At 48.0% G+C, this 14,082-nt stretch overlaps 1 protein-coding gene across 4 annotated transcripts in view; it reads left to right on the forward strand.

Annotated features, from left to right (window-relative positions):
- Positions 1-14,082, forward strand: part of IL31RA (interleukin 31 receptor A) — a 148,514-nt gene that overhangs the window by 44,642 nt on the left and 89,790 nt on the right. For all 4 annotated transcript variants that reach the window (XM_030193140.1, XM_030193143.1, XM_030193141.1 and 1 more), the window contains one exon: positions 1,158-1,454. In XM_030193140.1, coding sequence (XP_030049000.1) covers positions 1,158-1,454 — 297 coding nt within the window. The remainder of the gene's footprint in view (positions 1-1,157; positions 1,455-14,082) is intronic.

Here is a 14,082-nt window from a genome sequence, read left to right on the forward strand (position 1 = left end):
GTCCAAAGCTTGTAGACTCTGTCCTTTTATCTCTCATGTTCTGTGTTCGCACGGGCAGGACCTGAGCTGTGTGAGAGAGAGAAGTGCAGAGTCTGGACGCTTTGGACTGCTGATGCCATTCGCCGTAACAGCAACGATGGAGGGATGGTGCCTGCAAGTGTTTTGGAGGGACGAAGCGATGACCCTTTGGGGGTGGGGGGTGGGGAGGAGAGGGTGGTGTCCTGTATGTCCGCAGGTGTATCGTGACGAGAGGGCGGAGGGTAGGAACGAATTGTTTGCCGATTCGAGAGGGAGTCTGTGGGGGAGGAGGGGGAGATCCGTAGTTGTAGAGGAGAGGGCGGGGGTCCGAAGTCGGATGAGGGGAACGTGGTGAAGTAGCACCTCGGGAGGGCCGAGTGACAGAGCTCCTGGGGGGGGGGAGGGCTTACCGGCACTGCTCTTCTCTTTTTGCGCCGTTGGCGGTTTTTTAAAAATACTTTTTGGTCCTCCGTGACTCCGCCCTCGACGTCATGACGTTTGACGTGAGGGCGGGGCACACAGTCATGGTGCAATTCCAATCTACACCATGACGGAAGTTGGAGATTAGCAATTTGGCTTCATTAGAACATTGGAGTTGTGAATTATGTCCGGAAGGGGCGTGGTTGAGGGCGGGTCTATGACTGAGTGTGAGTGGTGCTGACAGCCTAGCCTAGGAAGAGTAGATTCAGAGCTTCACTGAAGGTTGGAGGTGAGAATTATTTATATAGATATGTAGATGTGCTTAAGAATTGCCTGTTGCCACTGAATTCTCCCTTGAACCTTTACAGAAAACTAGGGACAGTGGGCATAAAATGTTATTGCTGTGTGTGGGGTGGGGGAGGGAGGAGAAAACAAAACTGTGCAGGTGGTATTTTTCTATGGGCTACATACAGTTTCTAGTTGAGCTGAGAGCATTGTCAGGAGAGCTGCTCTGTAGTGCAGTACTTTCACCCCCCTTTCATATAACATTCCTTAAATATTTTAGAAAAGAACATGGACAAAAACACAAGTAGATGAGTAGTAAGTACATAACCAAAATCTCCTTCTCATACTAATTCAACTTTGCATTGTTTACACAGAGTGGATTGTATATTGTTTCTCAATTATGCTTTTTTTGTTGTTTGTTTTCTTATTTCCAGAAAGAAATCAACAGGGATATTCTCAGATTATTCCTCAGAATCCAGTGATTGTACAAGGATCAAATATAACTTTGGCTTGTGTTTTGGGTAAAAGTGAATTGTCTTACACAAATGCAAGTTACATTTTCTGGAAACTGGATGAGGATTTGATTCCGGAGGAATTTTACACTACTGTCAACACAACTGTTTCCTATGTAACCATCCTCAACTTCACTGCACAAAGACGCCATGTGAGATGCTATATTCATGCTCTAAAACACCACCAACTCCTACAGCAAACCGAGCTCACATCTGGCAGTAAGTATATCAAACATACATAGAAATTGTTCAATAGATTAAAATATAACTACTGGGCAATATTTGATGTCTTACTGCTTTGATGTATCGTAAAAAATGTAAAATACTACTAATCATTTCTATAGCACTACTAGACACATGCAGTGCTGTACACATTATATGCAGGCACTTTCTCTGTCCCTAGAGGGCTCACAATCTAAGCTTTTGTACCTGGAGCAATGGAGGGTTAAGTAATTTGCCCAAGGTCACAAGGAGCTGCAGTGGGAATCAAACCCAGATTGCCAGGATCAACATCCACTGCACTAACCATTAGGCTACTCCTCCACCCCAACAACAAGAGATTAATCAATAGCCAAAATGTGAATAAGTCAAGAAATCTTTATAAGAAATATCAAGAGTAGTGTTACTTGCTCTGTAAATAGTAAGTCAAAGATTTCAGTTTGCTCTTTAATTTTTGATATTTTTAGCTTGGTCAGTACCAATTGGTGGACCAATGAAGCAAGGGAGGAAGGATAAGGACAGGGACACAGGGGGAGGGGGATGCTGGATAGGACAGATAGGGACACAACTACAACAGTGAAAATAATTCAAATAACAGTATGTGGAGGGGCATTTTCGAACGGGGACGCCCATCTCTAAGGACGTCCCGGCGAAGGGGCGGGGAAACTCGTATTATCGAAACAAGATGGGCATCCATCTTTCGTTTCGATAATACGGTCATGGATGCCCAAATCTGAACATTTAGATCGACCTTAGAGACGGTCGACCTAAATGTTGAGATGGTCGACCTTAGAGATGGTCGTCACCGGTTTTCGGCCATAATGGAAACCGAGGACGCCCATCTCAAAAATGACCAAATCTAAGCCCTTTGGTCGTGGGAGGAGCCAGCATTCGTAGTGCACTTCAGAAATTGCTCCCAGGTACATAGCTCCCTTACCTTGTGTGCTGAGCCCCCCAACCCCCCCCAAACCCACTCCCCACAACTGTACACCACTAGCATAGCCCTAAGGGGTGAAGGGGGGCACCTACATGTGGGTACAGTGGGTTTCGGGTGGGTTTTGAAGGGCTCACATTTACCACCACAAGTGTAACAGGTAGGGGGGGGGGATGGGCCTGGGTCCGCCTGCCTGAAGTGCACCGCACCCACTAAAAATTGCTCCAGGGACCTGCATACTGCTGTGATGGAGCTGGGTATGACATTTGAGGTTGGCATAGAGGCTGGCAAAAAATGTCTTTAAATTTTTTTTTTGGGTGGAAGGGGGTTGGTGACCACTGGGGGAGTAAGGGGAGGTCATCCCTGATTCCCTCTGGTGGTCATCTGGTCAGTTCGGGCACCTTTTTGAGGCTTGGTCGTGAAAAAAATGGACCAAGTAAAGTCGAACAAATGCTCGTCAGGGACGCATTTCTTTTTTCCATTATTGGCTGAGGATGCCCATCTCTTAATCACGCCCCAGTCCCGCCTTCAGTATGGTGCCGACACGTCGACAGAAAGCAGTTGAGGACACCCAAAATCGGCTTTTGATTATGCCAATTTGGGCGACCCTGAGAGAAGGACGCCCATCTCCCGATTGTGTCGGAAGATGGGCGCCCTTCTCTTTCGAAAATTCCCCTGATAGTATGGCATAGTATGCTACTTAAATTGTCAACACAACATGTAATAAAACATCTTAGACAGCATGGGGTGTAAGCAAAGGTGAACATATAGATAAGTAGTAGTAACAGGAGTTAGAAAATAAGGGGACTAATTTAAAGAAGGTTGCATGTGAAGTCAGAAGGGTGCATGAATATAATCTCAGCTAGGGGAGGACTGAGTAAACAAGTCCTGCTACAGTATGTGCAGTCAGTGTTAGCCCTTGTGTGTTAATAGCTTCTTCCATTAAAGGCTTAGGGGAAGAGCCAAGCTTTTACCTGCTTCTTGAAGTAGAGATAATCTTGCATTGAGTGAAGCCTTCCGGCAGTGCATTCCAGAGTGTGGGGGCTACTCTGGAGAAGGCTTACTGACAGATGTCACATCGTATGACGTGGAGGGGCATAATCGAACGGCGCCGGCCAAATAGATGACTGGCCATCTATTTGGCCGGCGCCGCAAACAGCGGTCCCGAACCTTATTATCGAAAAACATGGCCGGCCATCTTTCGTTTCGATAATACGGTTGGGGCCGGCCAAATGTCAGAGATCGCCGAGTTTAAGATGGCCGGCATTGGTTTTCGCCGATAATGGAAACTAATGCCAGTGATCTCAAACCTGGCCAAATCCAAGGAGGAGCCAGCATTTGTAGTGCACTGGTCCCCCTGACATGCCAAGACACCAACCGGGCACCCTAGGGGACACTGCAGTGGACTTCATAAATAGCTCCCAGGTACATACCTCCCTTACCTTGGGTGCTGAGCCCCCCAAATCTCCCCAAACTCACTCCCCACAACTGTACACCACTACCATAACCCTTACGGGTGAAGGGGGCACCTGCATGTGGGTACAGTGGGTTTTGGAGGGCTTAACATTTACCACCACAAGTGTAACAGGTAGGGGGGGTTAGGCCTGGGTCCACCTGCCTGAAGTGCACTGCACCCACTAAATACTGCTCCAGGGACCTGCATACTGCTGTCAGGGAGCTGGGTATGACATTTCAGGCTGGCATACAGGCTGGCAAAAAAAAAAAATATATATATATATTTTTTGGGATGGGAGGGGGTTGGTGACCACTGGGGGAGTAAGGGGAGGTCATCCCTGATTCCCTCTGGTGGTCATTTGGTCAGTTGGGGCACCTTTTTGAAGCTTGGTCCTGAAAAAAAAGGGACCAAGTGAAGCCAACGAAATGCTCGTCAAGGCCGGCTTTCTTTTTTCCATTATTGGGCGAAGCTGGCCATCTCAAATCACGCCCCTGTCCCACCTTTGCTACCCTACCGACACGTCCCCTTGAAGTTTGGCCGGCTCCGCGATGGAAAGCAGTTGGCGCCGGCCAAAGTCGGCTTTCGATTATACCGATTTGGCCGGGTTCAGGAGATCGCTGGCCATCTCCCAATTTGTGTCGGAAGATGGCCGGTGATCTCCTTCGAAAATGAGCTGACTAGTAACATAGTAAATGATGGCGGATAAAAGATCTGAATGGCCCAGCAGCCTGAAAATTCTCGGAGTAACAATTGACCGGAACCTCTCACTAGAGAATCAAGCAAAGTCTACCATAAAGAAAATGTTTAATTCAATGTGGAAACTAAAACGTGTAAAACCATTCTTTCCGAGGGAAACATTTCGCAACTTGATCCAATCAATGGTACTAAGCCATGCCGACTACTGCAATGGAATCTGTATGTGGGTTGCAAAGAACAAATTATAAAGAAACTCCAGACTGCTCAGAACACAGCAGCCAGGCTTATATTTGGAAAAACACGTTATGAAAGTGCTAAACCCCTCCGAGAAAAACTGCACTGGCTCCCAAGCAAAGAACGTATTACTTTCAAAATATGCACCCTGGTTCACAAAATCATCTACGGCAAAGCCCTGGGATACATGACAGACCTCATAGACCTGCCAACCAGAAACGCAACAAGATCAGCATGAACATACTTAAATCTTCACTACACAAGCAGTAAAGGTCTCAAGTACAAATCAACATGTGCATCCAATTTCTCTTACTTAAGTGCACAACTATGAAACGCATTGCCAAAAATAGTAAAAACAATGTACGACCACCTACATTTCCGGAAAGAACTAAAAACAAACCTATTCAGGAAGGCAAACCCCACGGACCCAACATAAAAGACTGACTACCCGCAACACAACAAAACCAAAGATCATTATGGACATATCCCAACTTCCCGCTTCCTCCTTAAATCCCCTATATACCTACCATTCATAACCCTATTCTACCTATTCTACCATAATAACACCTTGTATTTATTCATACTGGAACTGGCGAACGCCATTACGGTACTATGTAAGCCACATTGAGCCTGCAAATAGGTGGGAAAATGTGGGATACAAATGCTACAAATAATTAAATAAATAAATAAACTCATTGCATAAGGTATGACCTTAGAAGTGTTCCTGGCACTGTCCTTGCTTCAAAACTTCTGAAATTATTATTGAAGTCCCACTCAAGCCCATCCAAATCTGTCCAGCCTCAATCAGGGCACACAGAGGTCTGCCTAGCACTGACTTTGCTTCCCAATTATTGGTGTTGCCATCTAATCATTGCTAACCTTCTATGGATCCATTCCTTCTAAATAGGATTCCTTTTTCTGTCTATTCCATGCATTTTTGAATTCTGTTACCATTTTCATCTCCACCACCTCCTGCGGGAGGGCATTCAGGTATCTATGACCCTCTCCATGAAAAAGTACTTCCTGATGTTATTTCTGAGTTGACCCCCTGCAATATCCTTTTGAGGGTGTGGTTAGAGATACTCCTTGGGAGGACCTTAGTGACCTTGGAGGTGTGTAGAGTGAGGGCCTTGAATATCAAGCATAGAGTTTTAAGTTTAGTTTTGTATTGTACTGGTAGCCAGTGAAGATTTTGCAGAAATTGTGTGATGTGGTTACATTGCTTACAACCTTCTAGCAGTCTTTCTGCAGCATTCTGAATCAACTGGAGCTGCTGCAAACCATTTGTAGTCAGATCATTGTAGAGTGCATTACAGTTATCCAGTCTTGATCTTATGATGGCATGAAGCACTGGGACAAGAATGGCTTTCTCAATGTATGGAGAGAGGCAGCATATTTGTCGCAAATGATAGAAGCAGCTCCTGAAGGCTGATTGGATTTAAGAGATCAGTCTAAGTATTAAGTCTAGTTGTACCTCAAGGTTCCTGACTTGTGATTTAAGGTGGAGTTTGGATCTCCCAAAAATATTTTGATGTCTGATATGTGCCCACTTGTATTAGGGACCTATAGGAGCTCAGTTTTTCTTGGGTTCAAGCAAAGTTTGTTGGCTTTAACCCATTCTTGAATTGCTGTTAAACAAGTAGACAGTTTATTCAGGGTTGTAGGTCAGTCTGACTCAATCAGAATGAGTAGCTGCATCTCATCTGTGTAGATGATGTAGAACTGAGTGTCCATCAACCGAATCAGCTCGGCTAGTGGCTTGAGATAGATATTGAACAGAACAGGTGACAGTATCAATTCTTGTGGTAACCTGCAGGTCAACACCCATGGAGGTGATAAGGTGCCACCCAACAGTATGGACTGTTGCCTGTCTGGTAAATATGATCTGAACCAGACAAGTACTGTGACACTGATACCTGTTTCTGCCAGTCCTGCTATTAGGATTTATTTACCGCTTTTTTGAAGGAATTCACTCAAGGCGGTGTACAGTAAGAATAGATCAAACATGAGCAATAGGCAATTCAAGTAACAATACAAAATATGGCTTGGTATACTACTTGCAATGACAACACAATACATAATAGCACATTATAACTGGTAGTGAAGGGTAAGGCAAAGTTGTAACATATACATGAGTAAGAAAGTAGGAAGAATTTGAAAGTAAGGTGACTGATTTGAAGGAAGTTGCAAATGAGGTCAGAGAGATGGTTAAATATTATCTCAGTTAGGCTAGGAGTGGATAAACATGACCCGCTGCAGTATGTGCAGCCCGAGTCAATTCTTGTGTTTGTGAGTGAGACTAACAAGTTAGTTACTTCTTCCATTAAAGGCTTGGTTGAAGAACCAAGCTTTCACCTGCTTCCTGAAGTAGAGATAGTCTTGTGTTAAGTAGAGCCTTTCAGGCAATGCATTCCAGAGTGTGGGGGCTACCCTGGAGAAGGCTCACTTGCGGTATCACATCATGTAATGTCTTTTGGAGAGGGTGTAGTTAGTGAAAGTCCTTGGGAGGACCTTAGTGTCCTTGGCAATGTGTGGAGGATCATCCTATTCTTCTTGGGGCCATTTCCTTTCAGGGCACTGAAGATCAGACATAAAGTTTTAAATTTAGCCCTGTATTGTACTGGTAGCCAATGAAGTTTTTACAAATATGGTGTGATGTGGTCACGTCGCTTGCAACCTTCTTTGAGTCTTGTTGCTGCATTCTGAACCAACTGGAGCTGGTGCAGGCTCTTTGTAGTCAGACCATTGTATAGTGCATTGCAGTAATCCAGTCTTGATGTTACCATGGCATGCACAACTGGGATAAAATTTACCTTCTCGATGTAAGGAGAGAGGCAGCGTAGCTGTTGCAAATAGTAGAAGCAGCTCTTGAAGCTTGCATGGATTTGGGGAATCAGAGTAAGTGTTGAATCTAACTGTATTCCAAGGTTCCTGACTTGTGATATTATGGTCTACAGTGTCAAAAGCTGTTGAGAAATCTAGCAGTACTAACACCAAAGCAAATCTCTTATCTTGATTTCTGTGAAGATCATCTAGTAAAGGATACAAGGACTGTTTCTGGTCCATAACCAGGTCTGAATCCAGATTAACATGGATCTAGCCAGTTTCTTTCTTCTAGCTAATCATTGAGTTGAACATAGATGTTTATTCTATCAGTTTTCCTAGAAATGGGATATTGGATACTGGCCCGCAATTTTCAAGTTTCTCCTGGTCTATGTGATTCTTCTTTAGCATAGGTCGAACTACTACCCTTTTTAATGCTGTTGGTAGTTGCCCGTTAGATAGAGAAGAGTTCATGATTTTTGTGGCCCTTTCTATGAGGTCCTAGCTTTCTTGCTGCACCATTCTTGATGGGCAGGGGTTGAGGGAGGAGGTAGTTGGTCGAAGGCCTTTTAGGATTTTGTCAAGGCCCTCCTGTTACTGGGTTAAAAGAGTCCTATATGTCTTTGTGAGGAGGGGGCAAGTTTGTGCACCCCTGGTTAACAGACAGGCAACTGAGTGATACAGCCTGTAAATCCTAATGGAGACTTTTATTTTGTTGGTGAAGTGTACAGCAAAATCATATCAATTCAATTTTGACTGGGCGGGCTGTTTCTAATGGGGGGGGGGAGGGGTTGCAGTTGGCTGTTTACTATGCTGAGTTGAGACCAAGCACATATGATATCCAGGGCTGCCAAGAGGAGGGGGGCGGGGGGGGGGGGGGGGAGGGCAAGATTCCCTGGGCCCGGCTTCCAAGGGAAGCCCGGCACTAGGGTCTGTCTTTTTCCTGGTCCTGTGTGTCAGGACCTGGGTGATTGTGTTAGCTCAATAACTTGAGTCCTGGCACACAGGAGCAGGAGAGTGACAGACTGAGGGAGGAGCAGATGCAGGAAGGTAAGGGAGCAGGTGGCAGTGGCTGCCTGAGTGGGGGCGGGAGGGGGGGAGGGAGCAGGGGGCAGCGGCAGCTCGAGTGGGGGAGGGGAGCAGGGCAGGGGGCTTTGTCTCTCCATGGCCCTGGTGATATCCTGCTGTTGTGGGGGCAGTCTCAAGATATAAGCTGTGACATCTGTGAGACTGGCCCTGCAGCAGCAGAGATGATGTGCACTTGAATGCTGCTTCTGCTGATCAGACCTGAGGTTGAGGAGGAAGATCAGGAGGTAGGGAGAGAAAAGCTTTAGAGTAAACTGTGGGGCCACCACACTCTAGAACCTAGAGAAACATGTTTTGGCAGCATGGGAAGGGGGCAAGAAGAGACAAAGTGTCTGAATGGAGGGAGGGGAAAGAGGGGGGGAAATATCTGGAAGGGGTGAGAAACAGGATATGGGGAAGAGTGTCTGAAACACAAAACTTACGGTCTTTCTAATCTATCCATGCACACCAACTGCTCAGATTTTCCCTTAATGATCCTCTTTGTTAGTCCCTTGCTTTCTTTAATTCACTAAAGGGTGTAAAGGCCAGTAACATTTTTGTTACCAGTCATGGTAATGCTATCTTCTCTCCTCTGCAGAACCACCTTGAATATTTCTTATCTCCATCAAGTATCACTGCTTTCCTTGAGCAGATGAAGGACAATGAACTCCTTTCCTTCTGGAGTCTCTTAATCTTGGATATTCCCTCTTACCTTTTGCAAGAAGCTCACAAGCTCTTTGGGGCAGAAATGATCCTCATTTGACCATGTGCCACTGGACCCATGGAATCAAATGATGCTGGTTGATCACACACACTCTCCTCTAACTTGCTTCATATTCTAGTTTACACCAGTGGCGTTCCTAGGGGGGCGGACACCAGGGGCGGCGCCCCGCCCCCCCAGGTGCAGCACCCCCCTGAAGCAGCGCGGACCCCCCCGGGTGCATGCCGCTGGGGGGGGGTGCCGCAGCGCGTGCCTGCTCAGAGTTCCCTGACTTCGCGCATTCGCTGCAGCTCCCTCTGACCCGGAACAGGAAGTAACCTGTTCCAGGGCAGAGGGAGCTGCAGCAAACACGTGGTCAGTGAACTCAGAGCAGGTGCGCGCCGTGGCACCCCCCAGCGGCGTGCACCTGGGGTGGACCGCCCCCACTGAAACAGGCTAGTGAATCAGGAGACAAAAGGCCAAATTGGTTCCAAAGCAATGCAACTTTATTGCTAGCAATGAACAGCACTGAGTTGTCTCAGGATACTGTGTGTCACAAATCATCTGACACTTACATTTATACTTCCCTGCTGGGCCTGCGCATTAGGCCCCTTATACATCACAGTGGACATGCGCAGTAAACATTTGTAGTTCTTACAGTACACATTTGTAGTTCACAGTACATACACACGTCATAATACTGAAATGATACTGGCAAGCCCACTCACACACTTTCATACGCCACAAGAAACCCTCCCGTTCGGTTTCTTCGCCCGAGCCTAGTGAGTTTCAAGACCTAGTCCGTATTAGTCACTGGCTAAAAGAGGGTGATCACGCCTCTTCTTCGGCCCTTACTGGGCCGGTCACTACGTTGAGTATACTCGCCTGTTCGCCGGGGTCGCAGGCCGCGCCGTCGGTGCGCTTCTCTCCGGAGTAGGAAAAGGTGCCTTGCCGGAACCACACAGCCCCTTTCCAGTCAGGCGGAATTGATCGGCCCTCCTCCGGGAGATGGACGCTGAAATCAGCGGTGGCCACTCACCACCTTCTCGGGAGGGGATCGATGACCCGACTCGACCGCAATGGGGGAGGGGAAAGAATATAATCCGATTTCCCTTTTGTATACACTCCTGGCTGGCTCGCCAATGAAACAGGCTAGTGAATCAGGAGACAAAAGGCCAAATTGGTTCCAAAGCAATGCAACTTTATTGCTAGCAATGAACAGCACTGAGTTGTCTCAGGATACTGTGTGTCACAAATCATCTGACACTTACATTTATACTTCCCTGCTGGGCCTGCGCATTAGGCCCCTTATACATCACAGTGGACATGCGCAGTAAACATTTGTAGTTCTTACAGTACACATTTGTAGTTCACAGTACATACACACGTCATAATACTGAAATGATACTGGCAAGGGAAACGAAACTTAGCATCTTCTTCTACACACACACAATGCTCCTTTCTAGCACAGGAGATAAGGTTCGTTAGGCTCAGAGATGCAGGGTGGGGGTGGCAACACCCTCCAAGGCCATCTATTCATGTGACGCCTACGTGCAAGCTGGTCTTTGTGTGCAAGCCTTGCTACTACTGTTACAAGCTGTATATCTAATACACCTGCATTCTGTCTTACATTAGTAAACAGCAAACTGGGTAAGGCACAAATGTCCAGTACATCCATAAAGTATAGCCAAAAGGCAAAAGCAGAGGTAGTATGCATAAGTATGAGTCCATCAGTATGCACAAAACATGAGGTTGTTCTGTTGGTCAGTAGTATTCGAGTAGTATCCGGCGTTCCACTCCTACAATTCCCCCCTTTTGATACTAGAACAATCATTCTGATGGAGAGTATCATTCCCAGAACCCTGAAAGGGAAAAGAAAGACAAGAAGCATTAGCAAGGAGGCAACAAGGAGCCCTAAGCCCTTGCGCAGCCGCTGGTTACTTCGCCGGGGTTGAGACGGAGGGCCCCTAGTGGAATCCCCCCCCCTTTGTAGCCGGTCTTATGCTGGCACAAGGGTATTGGCCCATGAATTGACTCAGGAGGACAGAAGTCCGCGTCAGCCACAAGGTTCTTCTTCATCAGATTGGGGAATGGGGAAGTACATCTGGAGAGCCATAAGTTGGGCAGCAGCCCTGCGGTCAGCGATACTTTCCATGGTGGAGCGGAGACACCTGAAAACCAAGGGGAGAGACAAAGGAATTAATAGGCAGGACAGCAAAAACAGGTCCCCCATAACGAGGAGGCCCTTTAGGCTCCCGGAGGTCGGCAGCCAGTTGGTTAGGGAGGAGGTCCAATCCCAAGCGCTGTTCCAGGTTTGGACGGGGACGTGAGCCAACTTAACCATCCGGTCAGTTATCTCTCTGATGACATGGCTCTGGTCATCAATCTGTAAGCAGCAATTACTGAGGTTAAATTTGCCGCACACCCCCCCCTCCTGGGCCAAGAGGTAGTCAAGAGCTAGGCGATTTTGGTAAACTGCGGTAATGAGCTTAGTGTTCTGGCGGGCCAGGACGTTGAGAGCAAAGGCCGAATCGTTGGTAAGGATTTCGAGCACGGCCTGTAGGCGGATAATGCGATTCAGCATGTAGATAGGAGTACGATACCCGTAGGTACCATCTTCAGCCCATGTGACCGGTCCATAGTAATGAATGATACGTTCTGGCGGCCACTCGTTGTCCTTCCAGTCTCCTATCTGGACTTTGGGTTTGGTATCTGGAGGGGATCGTTTACGTCTGCCAATGTTACCAGGCCCCTTTTCCATATAGAGGGGGATACCTAGCGTCTCGCCGACGCGCAGGGGCAGAAGGAAGAAGCTAGGGCGAACGGTGCCCAAGAGACAAGTACCGTACCAGCGGACGGGGAGCTGTTCATAGGCCCTGCGGCCGCAAATGTAGTAGTAGCCCTCCGGAGCTACCCATTTAAGAGAGGCGTTTCCCCCGTATGTCCAGGTTGTATTTAGTGTGGGTTCAGTCCAAATGGGCACCGGAACGGGCAAGTTGTCCATTTGCCACCACGAGGTATGACTTCCATTAAACTGGAGTACTCCTGTGCAAGCGGAATCTCCCACTGGAACGGAATAACGCTTTGAGGGAGCCCTGCTAGCGCAGAGGGTCCCTATGATGTTGGTTCGTAGGGCCCATTCATAAGGTCTTGGACGTCGGGGAAAGGTGATGTTGGTAGTGTTAAGGGCGTCCCACATATGCTGGCGAACCTCCTTCGCTTCCCAGGGCCATTGTTCACCCATATCGGTGCCTCCACAGACGAAACAATTGGCAATTCCTAGGGAGAGAGCAATATTTTCGGCGAGGTTGAGGAACATGTTCCGAGCCTCGGGAGAAATGGGGAACTTAGTCGCTGCCTCCTCAGCACGAGCAATTTCATCAAACACGTCTTGGTACCCGACAACCGTGGTCTGATAGTGTGTGGGTATCTTTTGCTCAAGGCTCTGGCTAATGGTGATGAAGATTATAGGGTCCGTCCCGGCTCCATCGATGCCAAATCCCCAAGTTTGTCTCCAGGGGCTCTCCGGTCCCCTCAGTGGCCACTCAAGGAGCACGGTGTTATCGGAGCCCCTGCGAATTTCACCTAGGCCGGGACATCCAGGGTAACCGCCTCCGGTGTAGGCACACACTCGTTCCCATCCCGAGGTCCGGGTGTCTGCGGCACAAGGTAACCAAGACCAAGGAGACCCATATCTTCCGTCCAAAGTAAGGGGGCACACATACTTGTGATCATTTGCGTAGGCCTTGCGCCAGGCTAGACTTCCGCACTTGTGGGACCAGGGGTGTCTGTCGATAGCAACACAGACGTCAAAGGTAAGGGTGGCCACAGTCGGAGTACCACCTGCAATAATACGGGTAGCATTCACGTAATACAGGATACCATCTCCCTGGACTCCCATAGAACCGACGTATTGGGGGAGGCCCACACTGAGGGTGACATTGTAGTATCGTGGCTTGACTGGACTGTGGCAGATCGTGAGATTGCCCTGGAGACACCTGTGAAACTGCTGGAGTCCAGCCGGGGTTGTAATGGCACAAGCCGGAAGGAGCCGACAATCACCCTCCGGGGGCTGCGACTGATGGATGAGGGTGGTGATCAGGTGGTATCCCCCCTCTATGCGATGGCGCACTAAGCGCAAACACTCAGTGCAGTTCTGACTCAGGGGAAGAGGTTGGTTGGAGGATGGGCAGAGGAAGAGTAAGAAGAGTGGATACAGCATCATAGATTTGGGGGTAGGTATCCCAATCTTTGCAGTAAGAAGATGATGAGACCCAAGATGAAGGCTGCAATAAACAGGGAGCCAAAGACGCAGTGGGTCCAATAGCTGAGCTTCTGTTGCTGGGTAGGCATGGATCTGTTGGTTCACGTCTTCCTTAGGGTCAGCCGTAGTGGAGCGTCAGGATGTTGATGAGCAGTCCAAAGTTTAGGGGCGCTACCAGTAGGTGCAGCGGGCTTCAGCCTGGTCCAATGTATCCACACAGGGCTTCCTGCAATTTTAACAGCGGTTGGGGTAGTTAGGAGAACAAGGGAGGGCCCTTTCCATTTGGGCTTTAGACAATCAGATTCATCCCACTCTTTTACCCAGACTTCCTCCCCTACCCTGAACTGATGTGTAGGACTGGTGAGAACCAGGGGAGCTACCCTCTCAGTGTACTGCTGGATGTCTTGCACTACCTCGCGTAAGGCTTTCATCTGTTTCACTAAGGGATTCTCGCCC

Source organism: Microcaecilia unicolor, chromosome 2, assembly GCF_901765095.1.
Source record: "Microcaecilia unicolor chromosome 2, aMicUni1.1, whole genome shotgun sequence".
In the NCBI taxonomy this organism is placed as follows: Eukaryota; Metazoa; Chordata; class Amphibia; order Gymnophiona; family Siphonopidae; genus Microcaecilia; species Microcaecilia unicolor.